At 34.8% G+C, this 13,126-nt stretch overlaps 1 protein-coding gene across 3 annotated transcripts in view; it reads right to left on the reverse strand.

Moving 5' to 3' along the window:
- Window positions 1–13,126, reverse strand: part of LOC139973914 (exportin-2-like) — a 31,898-nt gene that overhangs the window by 6,624 nt on the left and 12,148 nt on the right. For all 3 annotated transcript variants that reach the window (XM_071980802.1, XM_071980803.1, XM_071980801.1), the window contains 12 exons: window positions 12,868–12,997; window positions 12,262–12,327; window positions 10,498–10,607; window positions 9,558–9,650; window positions 8,920–9,004; window positions 8,315–8,510; window positions 7,133–7,236; window positions 6,164–6,261; window positions 5,130–5,280; window positions 3,706–3,905; window positions 2,579–2,676; window positions 2,165–2,250 (listed from right to left, as the gene is read on the reverse strand). In XM_071980802.1, the coding sequence (XP_071836903.1) occupies window positions 2,165–2,250; window positions 2,579–2,676; window positions 3,706–3,905; window positions 5,130–5,280; window positions 6,164–6,261; window positions 7,133–7,236; window positions 8,315–8,510; window positions 8,920–9,004; window positions 9,558–9,650; window positions 10,498–10,607; window positions 12,262–12,327; window positions 12,868–12,997 (1,417 nt within the window). The remainder of the gene's footprint in view (window positions 1–2,164; window positions 2,251–2,578; window positions 2,677–3,705; window positions 3,906–5,129; window positions 5,281–6,163; window positions 6,262–7,132; window positions 7,237–8,314; window positions 8,511–8,919; window positions 9,005–9,557; window positions 9,651–10,497; window positions 10,608–12,261; window positions 12,328–12,867; window positions 12,998–13,126) is intronic.

Here is a 13,126-nt window from a genome sequence, read left to right on the forward strand (position 1 = left end):
GTATTAGCGCTAACACATCCTACCCCTAGTTCTTACTACTTACACACTATTGTTATGTTAGGCTAGCTCAAAGTTACGAATATGTCGCAGCGAACTACGGAATAAAAAACAGTCTCACATTCGAATGCGATCACAAATATCGACTTTCATATGCGTATCCCGTAGATTTCCGCCGCTCACAAATATCACAAGCGTTAATTCCAAAACTTATGTCGAGCACCAGCAGTTACGAAGATATTAATTAGCAGTCCAATCAACATGAATTAGGCAAGGTTTTTCAACGACAGAAATGAGCTATAGCGATTTGAAGTTCGCACGTACGCAACGATATTCACATGGCACAATGTTGTACAGTGCACAATGCGATGATGCGAAACTGGAAATGGTACTTTGAGTGATCGATGAGTGAAAATTGAAGTTAGCTTGCTGCAACGGGCCAGGCATTTTTGCCGCGTTGTGTCTTTGATATTCGAACAATTTTGTGGAACTTTATTGGAATTAAAAAAAAAAAACGGATTTCCGTAAAAATACGGAAGACTTATTGGAATTAAAAAAAAAAACGGATTTCCGTAAAAATCCGGAAGACTTACATCCCTGAATGCTAATCTACAAATGACGATACTGTTTCACCCAGACGATTGATCGTACCTACGTAAACCCTTGGCGACTTACCTTACCACCGATCACAACATATCCACGGCGACTGGAGATAATTTTACGCCTTACGACAGATGGTACCTTTATCCCTGAAAACTGGTGAAACTTGTGGTGTTGCAGTACAATGTCTGCTTGATCCAATTAATGTGAAGTTAAAAATTGCCCTTTTCAATGCATGTTTCTGTTACTTCTGAATGCAATCAGGTGGTGAAGTTACATGTTCTCCTAATCTGGGAAATGTTATTATAAGGGACCACAATCCCCATTTAGGTACTGTTTTTATCCTTCATGCTCTTTCTATATTCATCCATAAATGTAGAACAGCCCTGATTTTGGTTCTGATTTGAGAACAACTTGGCATCAACTTGAGACCAATTTTTGATATTCACTTTGAATGGAGGCTGTCGCACACCCCCACATATCTATCCTTCCCCCTCCTCCCCTCACCTGTTACATTACTGAGGTATCAACTTTTAACATTTGTTCACTGCATAAATTTGGATAAGTAAATCGTGCAACAACTTGTGATGTCACACATGGAAAATCCATCAAACTTTTGACTTGTTTATGACTTATTTATTTATGACTTATAAATGACACATTTAACACCCACCCTCCACAATCATACCTTTACCAAAATAAAATTATATTCCATTGCTCAGTTGGAATATTGTCCAAATTTGAATAATCATTTCACTTTTAAAGGCAACCAAGGAAGTTTTACTTGGTGTCTATGTATGTTAATATCACACTTTATTGTTTGTGATGACCTCATCCAGATACTAAGAATTATTTCAAATATCACATACATCTCAATAGCAGAACATACTATGACACTGCGACATGGATGAATGTACTTCACTTAGGTACCATGCACTTCACTTAGGTACCATGTACTTCATTTAAGTACCATGTACTTTACTTAGGTACCATGTACTTCACTTAGGTACCATGTATTTCACTTAGGTACCATGTATTTCACTTAGGTACCATGTACTTCACTTAGGTACAATGTACTTCACTTAGGTACCATGTATTTCACTTAGGTACCATGTATTTCACTTAGGCACCATGTATTTCACTTAGGTACCATGTATTTCACTTAGGTACCATGTATTTCACTTAGGCACCATGTACTTCACTTAGGTACCATGTACTTCACTTAGGTACCATGTATTTCACTATGGCACCATGCACTTCACTTAGGTACCATGTACTTCACTTAAGTACCATGTACTTTATTTAAATTCTTAGACACTGCTGTCCCCAGGGCATGCAGCCATTACAAATTTGTCATTATTTTTCAATATCCTTGCTGCTTTGGGTTTTTAGGCTAAAACATCCCAAAACTGTTGCAGTCATTTACTGTTGGTTGGGATGATATAAAGTTCTGATTAGTGCTGGTCTGCAAGACAGACCGAGTGTCCATCGTAGCAGACAGACCACCAAGCAGCTTAGCTTTCATCACTGATTATACCAACAACAGTTGAAAAGTTGGACTACAAACCTTTCACAAACTTTGTCGTCTTGAATTTTGAGAGCCTTGTGAAAAGTTTAATGAAGACAGTCTTGATGTATGGTGATAGAGCTGCCCTGTGTGTGACAAAGAGCGAAAATGTTACCCCAGAAGTGAAGAGAAAAATGGTCAAAATATATCGATTTTTGAATGATAATGTCCATAAAACTTGACCACACGGTATCAACAGTATTTTCTTTGAATCGTTACTATATATTATTTTGAGGGTAAGTTAAGGGTTTCACTTATTTCTAGAATCCCATCTTTAAAGGATTGGTTCAGTTGTCATACATGATCCAATATTTAAGAAACCCTTTCCAAACTACGTGGAACGTCAACAATAAAACTACACAGTTCTGATATGGCCATTATATTAGCCTGAAGAAAGAGTATCTGAAATTTTACGTATTCATGTGTTCCACTAAGCTCTGCATGATGTAGAAACCGTAATGGTCATTCGATTTGGAGGCGATCAGCTTCTGGAAAACCCCAAGGACTGGATTCTGAAATGACAAAATGTTAGAGGTTACGTTTATTAAGAGGGGGTTAACAAACCAAATTGTCGCCAGGGAATACAGAATTGTCTATTAACTCTAAAAGATGTTTGACCTTTTTCTCGACTGTGTCATAGGAGAGATTATTTCTCATTATATCATGTCAGACAATTTGTTATTTTTGTTGGGGAAGGACAAAAATTATCTTGACTCATGTCTACACAAACTACTAGCAGTCTCTTTAATGTAAAATCTATTAGACAGACTTCCCTTTGGTCCCATCAGTCAAACAAGTTTGCAACATAGAAAAATCTTCAGATAACCTTCAAAACTCTTTTTTGAATCTGGTCTATTGCTGAGTGTTTTGAAGAAACACGCTAGGGATGTATGCTGTCATGCTTGTATGGAAGGGGAACATAGCGGAGAGTAACCTGGCAGACGTGTGTTAAACAGATGCCTTTAATTCCCAGCTGTGACCAGTGTCTATTATAAACAGCAGGAATATTCAATGGTAGCCTATAGAAAAGTACGGTGGCTTAATAGGGACAACTAGGTAAAAATAATGATAAATGTTCCCAAATCTCAAAAGTTTGACTTTCTTAATTGTCCTCATAAGTCAAAATTTGGACTTTATCTCAAAATTTGACTTTTTATCCCAAAATGTTGACTTAAAAAGTCAAACTTTTGACCGGAAGTCAAACTTTTGACTTCTTATCTCAAGTTTTTCTTATTAAGCCACCGTAGAAAAGAATGGTAAGACATATAGATGCATAAGTTTAAAGTTTCAGCACTGTTTACATTTTCAGAGTTTGTATGAAAAAATGAACTAAAAGTATATCTCTTTTTCTATCGCTATCAACTCAACAGCAACTAGCCAAATTCTGTACATCTGCTTGACAAACCTGCACGGTGGCTACCCTAGGCTGTTTTCAGAAATAAAAAGATATGGTCACTGCCATCTTGAAATTTCTTGCACTTTCCTTCTACTTTCAAATTCCTGCGATGTAAAGTACTCCATATTTTTTTCCGCCCACTCACCAGTTTGTCTTGTGCAATGATGGAATTTGAACCCTTCTCTATAAATGCTTGAACGAGTCTGGTGAGTGCCGGGATGTTGCCGTGCCTCTCCCACAGAACGTGATTTAGCAGAAATGGGAAGAGCTCCACATAGGGTTGAGGGCAGTCGTCATGTATTTCCAGCATCATTGACATGATTTGAAATACATACGGGATGAATTCTGACGAAGAGGGAAAAGTAAAGGAGACAATAGTGTTCCATCTGTAAATTACACATCCACAGAATCAACTATCACGCACATCTTTTTTTACACCATGATGCATTAGTATTACAACACGCATTTGACATACATTTGACATGAATTGATATAGGTCACCTGCAATCGACGGCCGTCTTTGATTTCGACGTTTACGAATTTCACATTCAATCCTGGGTCTGTCCCTAGGCTAACAACCCTGCATTTAATCCACATCAAAGATTTGATACTTAAACTCTGTGCTCTTGTGTTGTGGTGGCAATTTTTTCCAGAAAATTTTGCAAAATTTTATTTTGCAATTTTCAAATGTTGCTGGTGGAGATTGATTAATTTGCTGAGCAACAAGTCCCAGTGCAAGCTTACTTTCATGCATTCTGATCTGTGATTCTGAACAGTGGGGGTCTGATGGGTCAATGTGCCAGTCCTCGAGGAAGATTCTGGGTCGGCCCACATGAGACCTATATTTGTCATACATCATCTTGTTCTTCCTACACAGCTCCTGCATGTTTTTAATTTCAGTTTTGCACATGCTTGCCCTATCACTATTCCGAGTTTGAGTCACTCCAAGATTAATGTATGTCATCCAGTTACAGAGTTGTTGACAATTGACAATTCATAACAATGGACGTTAAGTATGAATCTAAGAGACTGACTTTGGTCAGCTTGCGGCTTTGATAAGCCAATGATGGCTTCTTTGCGAGTTCCTGCTTGCAGGAGGATCTAAAATACATACATACATACATATATCACTAATTCCACTAGTAAGTCTTTGATCCAGACACTCCCCCGGTCCCAGCAGCTTAGGCACTAGAAACAGTTCAGAGGGGAGATATCCTGTGCCATCATTTTTAAACGAAAGTTTGCAGACCGCTAGTGTATACAGACCCTATTGCATTCCAACGTACCTTTGTTACCGATGTACCCTTACACACCACTGTGTGTTCATATAAGGAAACACAATATCCTTGTCATCAACAGATAACTTGAAGTGAGACTTATAAAAACACTTTGAAGTTTTCTGAGAGACATTGTATATTACAATGAATGAGAGAGAGTGCTTTCATGTATGCATGGTACATCTAGGTCATATAATTTTCTTTAGTAACGAAAACCAAACAGATACTTTCTATAATCCGTGACATTCATTTCTCTTCCCGAGTTTAATCATTCTTTTATCTCGTACGGTACCTTGAACGTCAGCTGTTAAGATATCCTGGAAAGGCGGAAACAGGGCCTCCTCGAAACTGGAGACGATCTGTGCGCTAGATTTGCTTCCTACTTTAATGGTTAGGCAGATGGTTTCAAACAGGTAATGGTTAAAATGAGGTTTACTGGGATTCTGTGGTCGACAAAGGAATAAATATGAAAACATAACAATAAACTTTGCTCCTTCATGGTTTCTTAAAAACAAATTACAGATTTTTTTTTTTTTTGCAGTTCTTACATAATTACATCCTATTTTTGCAATGTTTATTGCTTATTAAACAAAGACAAAGGAAATGGCAAAATGCTACGACAATAATAAAAGTACAATTTGAGGTGAAGCAAACCAGTCAACAGATATGAATGTTTGCAGCAGCTATGCAACACAGTATGTATACAAGTACCCTGTATTGTAACTAAAAGACTAACTACACTACACTTAATATATATATATATATATATATATATATATATATATATATACTTTTACTTCCAATCACTTACCTAATTCAATTATTGTATCTCACTCGAGATCCAGCCTTTCTCTAAATGCAGCATAGTTGTTTAACAGTTTTTCCGTTATTCCTATATATATATATATATATATATATATATATATATATATATATATACATATATTTCTATATATACTTCTTGCTGAGTGATGATTAAACTGCACAATCACTGATTTCATTGCATATTGACTAAAAGTTAGTAAACAACAGCACAAACATATTTATAGAAAACTTGGGAAACAAAACCGCCACAACCTTGGAGGATTTTTATAATCAGATTCAATCAGAAACCTAATCACAAATTTTGAATGAGATGGAAAAAAAAGAGATTCAATCAGAAACAATGTTTATCATTCAATGATTTTTTTTTTTGGTATCTCCTAAGTTGGACTGGCAACCCATTTTCTGCGGGGGCTCACAGTTTGGGGAGACAGATAGAAATATTTCATGACCTACAAATTTTTGAAGAGAAATTCAATAGCTATTTTGTCCATTATTTGTTACCTTGGCAACCATCACGAGTTTTGCCTTCAAAGTAGTGAGAATAATTGGAAGATACGGATTGACGAACTCCTTCAGAAGAGATATGACTCTAAGAATAGCTGTGAAAAAAAAAAAAAAAAAACAGAATTAAATTATAGGAAAATAGTTCAGAAAGAGGAGTGTTGTAAGCAAGAATAGTAATGTTCATGCAACATATATTACACCCAATCTGACATTACAGAGTTTTCATTCATTGTAAACATAGCTCATATGTACCTCATTACATCAATTTTCTGCAAATTGACGAGTTGAACACTTACTACCATCTTGACAAAATGACAAAATGAAAAAAAATTGATGCATTGACCAGATCCGTTATCTCGTCAAAACGTCAATTTTCTGAAATTTGTCACGTTACCATCTTGTCAACTTGCAGATAGTTGTCGTTTTATCAAGTCGGTAACTCGTCAATGCAATGTCCCTTCTACGCTTCCGTACACATGCAATGGAAAGAATTTGCTGTGTATGTGTGCAGTAAGCAGCTGGTCATTATATAGTCACAAGCCCCCCTCCCCCCCTTACCAATATGGGAATAAACTTGCCCTCAACATATGCCCTCTTCCAAGGTAACATCAAACTTGAGTCTAGGCCTGCAACCTATAGCTAACATTTACCTATTCTAGCCTCATTTGCGTATAACAATTGGGGCAAAAGTTGCAACCATAGGCAACTGGTGACATTATATACTAGCTCACTGTACCTGAACCGGTGGTGAGAATTTGCTAGTTACCTTTTAAATATTCTAAGCCTACCCATGTTATTATCACAGTTGGGCATAAAGTTAAGTAATATCCGAAGCATAAACTGCATTTCCGTGGACAAATGAATGCAATTTTTTTTGGCATGTATCCTTCACAGTAAAGAATATTTCCTCATAGACTATTTGCAAGCAAAGATATGAATAATTAGGTTAAAACAACTGGTACAGACCTTTCATAACATATTCGTTTTCGGATGACCCTTCGTGACTGAAAGCCCCAAAGAGATTATTAAGAAGCTGTTCTGTGTGCGGTTTAACATCATCTGCAGTTATTCTAGAAAGGATTGAAAATGAAAACAAATTTATTCATTAAAAGGAGAAGAAGTATCGATATCTAAATTTTCTTATTAATATTTCAAAATGTTACAAAACTGATGGGGTACTTCTTCTTCTGTAAGATGCAGTGAAAGAGCAAATAAACTAGAACACCGTTAACAGTGAAAAGACCAGTCTTTTTTTTTTAAGGAGCAGTTCTGCTCTTGTGCAAACTTCCATCAACATTTTGCATTGATTGCACAAAATGCGACGATAATTAAAATTGATCGACCAAAAACTCCTTGAAGACTTTTTCTTCAAGTGAAGAATTAACAACTGAGTGATAACATATTTCTTCTGATTTGAAAAGTTTGTTTCCAAGACACTGACAGGGAAGCCAAAACTTTTGGACATTCCCATAATTATTTGGAATAAATCTCCACAAGCCAGCTGATTAATGACATATTTATGGGATTTTGATGTTATTATGATACCAAAAGTTTTGTCAGATTTGACGAGAGATGTCTTAATATTTCTAGCCTGCCTAGCAGATTGATGAGAATATCACTGAGCACCGCTAGTACTATTGGTGGTGCTACATGGTGACCAGGTTTCTTCTAACTCAGAGTCAGTATACAAAACTCAGTTATTAGGCACAGCTAGCACTATTGGTGATGCTACATGCTGTCCAGATTTCCTTCTGACTCAAGAGTCTGTATACAAAACTCTTGTTTATTTTGTATTTTAAATGATCAAGGTGTATTAAGACCCAGTCTCACAACAGCCTTGTGTGTTTAGGTTCTGCTGACTCACACTTGTTTTCCATTGTGCCGGACTAGGACTACCTTCTCTATACCGCTACACAAAACTCTTTGTTTATTTTGTATTTTAAATGATCAAGGTCTATTAAGACCCAGTCTCACAAAGCCTTGTGACATTAGGTTCTGTTGACTCACACTTAATTTCCGTCGTGCCGGACTAAGACCACCTTCTCTATTCCGCTATACCAACTCTTGTTTATTTTGTATTTTAAATGATCAAGGTCTATTAAGACCCAGTCTCACAAAGCCTTGTGTTATTAGGTCCTATTGACTCACACTTGTTTTCCATCGTGCCGGACTAGCACCACCTTCTCTATTCCGCTGGCCGCGTACGTGTGTACCACCTGGCTCTCTGCCTTCAGTAGATTCATGAAGCAGGGCAAACTCGAGAGGAGCACCTCCCGGGGTAGAACCTGGCGGAAGGTCATGATGTATTTGATTGCGTCGGCTTTCAAGACTGGGGTCTCGTTCACTGTGCGAGAACCAAATGGAAAGAATGAATGTTAAAAGTTTGAAAGAGACATGAGAAAACATTCTTAAACTTTAACTGTCAGGGTTTGATGTGTGGTTTACTTCACTCATAACATAGGGTCATCAAGGCCCATCTGGTTTATAATTGTGGTACTATTTGGCAATCTACTTCTGTTTAGCATTGTCATAATATCATTTTTGCAGATTCTTTACCACTGATGATAACTGTTTTCATACCCTACCTCTTCACTACGATGCCTCAAGAGTCAAAGTAAATATAAATACCAAAAACTTAAAAAGTATGACATTTTCTCATTCGGTTTCTAAGAGTATTTCGTCCAATTTGGAGTCCTGTTTTAAGTGTTTACAGTTTGGTCGCCCATGTTGTTTACTAAACATTTGAAACAAACCTGATGGAGCCTCCAGGTCCTGGATGATGTTAGATTTGAAGAAGTCTGTTATGTTCACCAACTGGCTGACTTCTGTAGTTCCATGCTGTATGTATAAAGAGAATATATTCAATTAAGGATACGACACCCAGGGATAGAGAACAAACTTAACTCTCAAGACTGAGAGCTTTATTGGTTGGAAATGACGAGGAAAGCTGTTGTTATGTAAATGAATGATGTACAACAGTGAATATCTAGTTATGAATATGTGACGACATGTAAACTCTCACCATAAGGTAAGATTTTTGATGGGTTCCTATAACTGAACGGAAATGTGGTATTCTATCTGGTTTTCATACTTATAGGTTGGCAAATAATTTGTGTAAGCAACTGTTTGAGTTGAAATTGATCAATATTTCACTGCTTGTCCGTAGTAAAATAAAATGGTAAATCATTAGTTTGTTTAGTCAAGTTTCACTTCAAGTAGTGAAGCAAAAGTAAAAAAAGGTTGAAATTATAACATTTGTTTTATTTTACTTTCTATGAAAAAGAAAAATGTCGGGTCGACGAGATGTTCAGGACTGAACTAAATTTGTTAATTACAGCAGATAAGCAGTCTGTTTAGAACACTGCCTCCCATAGAGCATGATGTTACCTACCTTCTGTGTCTTGGACTTGGTGGCCAGTGAAGTGACCAAGTATATCGCTGTGTCTTTGTCCTTCCAATTCTTTGTCACATCTTGGCTATAGTTCTAACATAGAAAAAAAAGAAAAGAATAAGAAAGGGCAGAATAATAAGAAAGCTAGGGAAGTACAAAGTCTATTAATACCATGTACATTGTTCATACCTTAATACCATGTATATTGTTCATTCCTTAATACCAGCTATATTCTGCATAACTTAATACCATGTACATTGTTTATACCTTAATACCATGTATATTGTTTATACCTTAATACCAAGTATATTCTTTATACCTTAATACAATGTACATTGTTTAAACCTTAACACCATGTATAATGTTCATACCTCTACACCATGTATATTGTTTATACCTTAATACCATGTATACTGACCATATCTTACTACCATGCATATTGTTCACACCTTAATATCATGTATAAATTGTTTATAACTTAATACCATATATATTTTTAATACCATGTATACATACAAATTTGAAGCAGCATTTAGATATGAATCCAAAGCATTTTGATGTGATGTCTGCATTATAGAATACAGTTAATACTGTTCAACTTTCACTTAAAATTATCACAAACAATTTTCAAGATATAATTAGCAAAATAATTGAGGAATTTCCATTCAATTTTCAACATGATGCAACATTTTCATACCAGTTCTAATGACATGTTCACAGCTTTCACATAATTCAAATTTGTAATTCCCACCTTTAGTTTTGAAAGGAACCTGAAAAGTCAAGCCTAGTGACTTACCAGACAAAAAAATACTTCATAATTCTCCCTATGATATGAAATAGCAGAAGGAATAAAAAAAAGAAAAAAAAGTATTGACCCTGTGAGATTGTTTGTCAATTCAGTACATTGGAAACTTTGAACTGAATATTTCTTAGTAATTACCTGAAGTAAAACACCAACGTAACCGCTAAAGATTTGAGTGACCTGTGCCTCGAAAAATTTACACAGTGACCTGACCAGGTCACATGCTGCACGTCTTCTGGTGTCAATATCTAGATGGAGACAAATATGGGCAAGAAGTATAATGTAATTTAGCATTTAGTAGGTAATTGAAAATAGTTACTATATTAGGTAATGGGAAATAGTTAATTATATTAGGTAATTGGTAAATAGATAATTATATTAGGTAATTGGTAAATAGTTATAGTAGGTAATTGGTAAATAGTTATTATAGAAGTAAACCATTATTTATAGTTTTTACAGTAAGTAAATCATGCATAGATATACACCATAGTAATTAAACCATACATATATATATATATACTATATAACAAAGTAAACCATGTATATATATACCATAGTAAGTAAACCATGCATTTAGATACCATATTATTTCAAATAAACCATGTAAATATATCATAGTAGGTAAACCATGCATATATATACCATAGAATAACAAAGTAAACCATATGTATATGTATCATAGTAAGTGAACCATGCATATATATATATATGTACCATAGCATAACAAAGTAGGTAAACCATGCATATATATACCATAGAATAACAAAGTAAACCATATGTATATGTATCATAGTAAGTGAACCATGCATATATATATATATGTACCATAGCATAACAAAGTAGGTAAACCATGCATATATATACCATAGAATAACAAAGTAAACCATATGTATATGTATCATAGTAAGTGAACCATGCATATATATATATATGTACCATAGCATAACAAAGTAGGTAAACCATGCATATATATACCATAGAATAACAAAGTAAACCATATGTATATGTATCATAGTAAGTGAACCATGCATATATATATATATGTACCATAGCATAACAAAGTAGGTAAACCATGCATATATATACCATAGAATAACAAAGTAAACCATGTATATGTATCATAGTAAGTGAACCATGCATATATATATATATATGTACCATAGCATAACAAAGTAAAACCATGCATATCTATATACCATAGTTTAACAAATCAAGCCATGTACGTAACATATTACAACAAAGTAAGACATGCATACCAAACTATAACAATGTAAAATGTGTATGCACCATGTTATAACAAAGTGAAACATGCATTTATGATAGTGAAACAAAATAAAACATGCATATAATCAATTAAACTATATATAACAAAGTAAGGCTTGCATATAACATAGTTTAACAAAGTAAAAGTGTATGTACCATGGTGTAACAAAGTAAATCATGCACATACCATAGTATTACAAAGTGAAACATACATAAATTTATGATAGTAAAACATGCATATACCAATTAAACTATATATATACCATGGTATACCAAAGTAAGGCTCGTATATATCATAGTTTAACAACGTAAACCGCACATACCACAGTATAACAAAGTAAGTATACCATTGTGCAGCTAGGTAATGATAAGTATACTGTAGTATAAGTAAGTATATAATTAGTAGTAGCTATGATAAGTATACTGTAGTATAAGTAAGTATATAATTAGTAGTAGCTATGATAAGTATACTGTAGTATAAGTAAGTATATAATTAGTAGTAGCTATGATAAGTATACTGTAGTATAAGTAAGTATATAATTAGTAGTAGCTAGTAGTAGCTATGATAAGTATACTGTAGTATATGTAAGTATATAATTAAGTACATTACTAAGTACTGTAGCTAAGACAACAACTTACCTGATCCTTCTATATCTCTTCTGATGTATTCTTCAGCATTCATTTCAAAGAGTTCTTCATCAGCATCTGTGAAATCACAAAAAAAATAAGTACCTCAGCAGATATTACAGAAAATACACAGGTGATGGGATGATTTTTTTTATTTTTTACTGCTTTTTACTGTTTAATGTATTTACTGTTTTTTGTCATTGTATAGTCTAGATTGTTTGTAAAGCGCACAGATGCATCGCGCATAGTGCGCTATATAAGATTTTATTTACATTACATTACATTTACATTTTAGCATTTCTTTAAAGTCGATAAAACAAAACAAATTAGGATAAGTTCATCATATATCAACAGGTAAACAGATACCCCTTTAACAATTGACAAAAAATCCAAAAGGTTGCCAACATGTGAAGATCTTAAAATGATGTTATTTGATAACCAAGGAGCCAATTTTCCATATTGTTTGTGTCAATCACACTTGTTATTTATAAGTATTCTTCTTCAGACTAGGACATTTTCATGGGCAACTTCTTGTTGCTACCAAGTTGAGCTTCCTCCTGGTACCTCCCGACAACCCCCCCCCCCGTCATAAGCCTCAGCTAAGTCAAAAAATCTCACCTCTGAATGCCATATTTGGCAAGATAATCTTCTCACAGATCTGTTTCATAGCCTCGGCTGACTCAAACAGTTGCTTGTATTGTTGTCTGTCCGCTACCAATGCAAGGAATCCTATGGCATTACTCACAAGCTGGCAAGACAAGAAGTAAACAGAAAAACCACAAGTGATAGTCAATTAAATTCATTACAATATACTCCATTATTGTCATCTCAGGTTATGAATATTTCAAAGGTCAATTTATAAAAAATTTAAAAAAAT

Source organism: Apostichopus japonicus, chromosome 9 (genome assembly GCF_037975245.1).
Source record: "Apostichopus japonicus isolate 1M-3 chromosome 9, ASM3797524v1, whole genome shotgun sequence".
NCBI classification, from domain to species: domain Eukaryota; kingdom Metazoa; phylum Echinodermata; class Holothuroidea; order Aspidochirotida; family Stichopodidae; genus Apostichopus; species Apostichopus japonicus.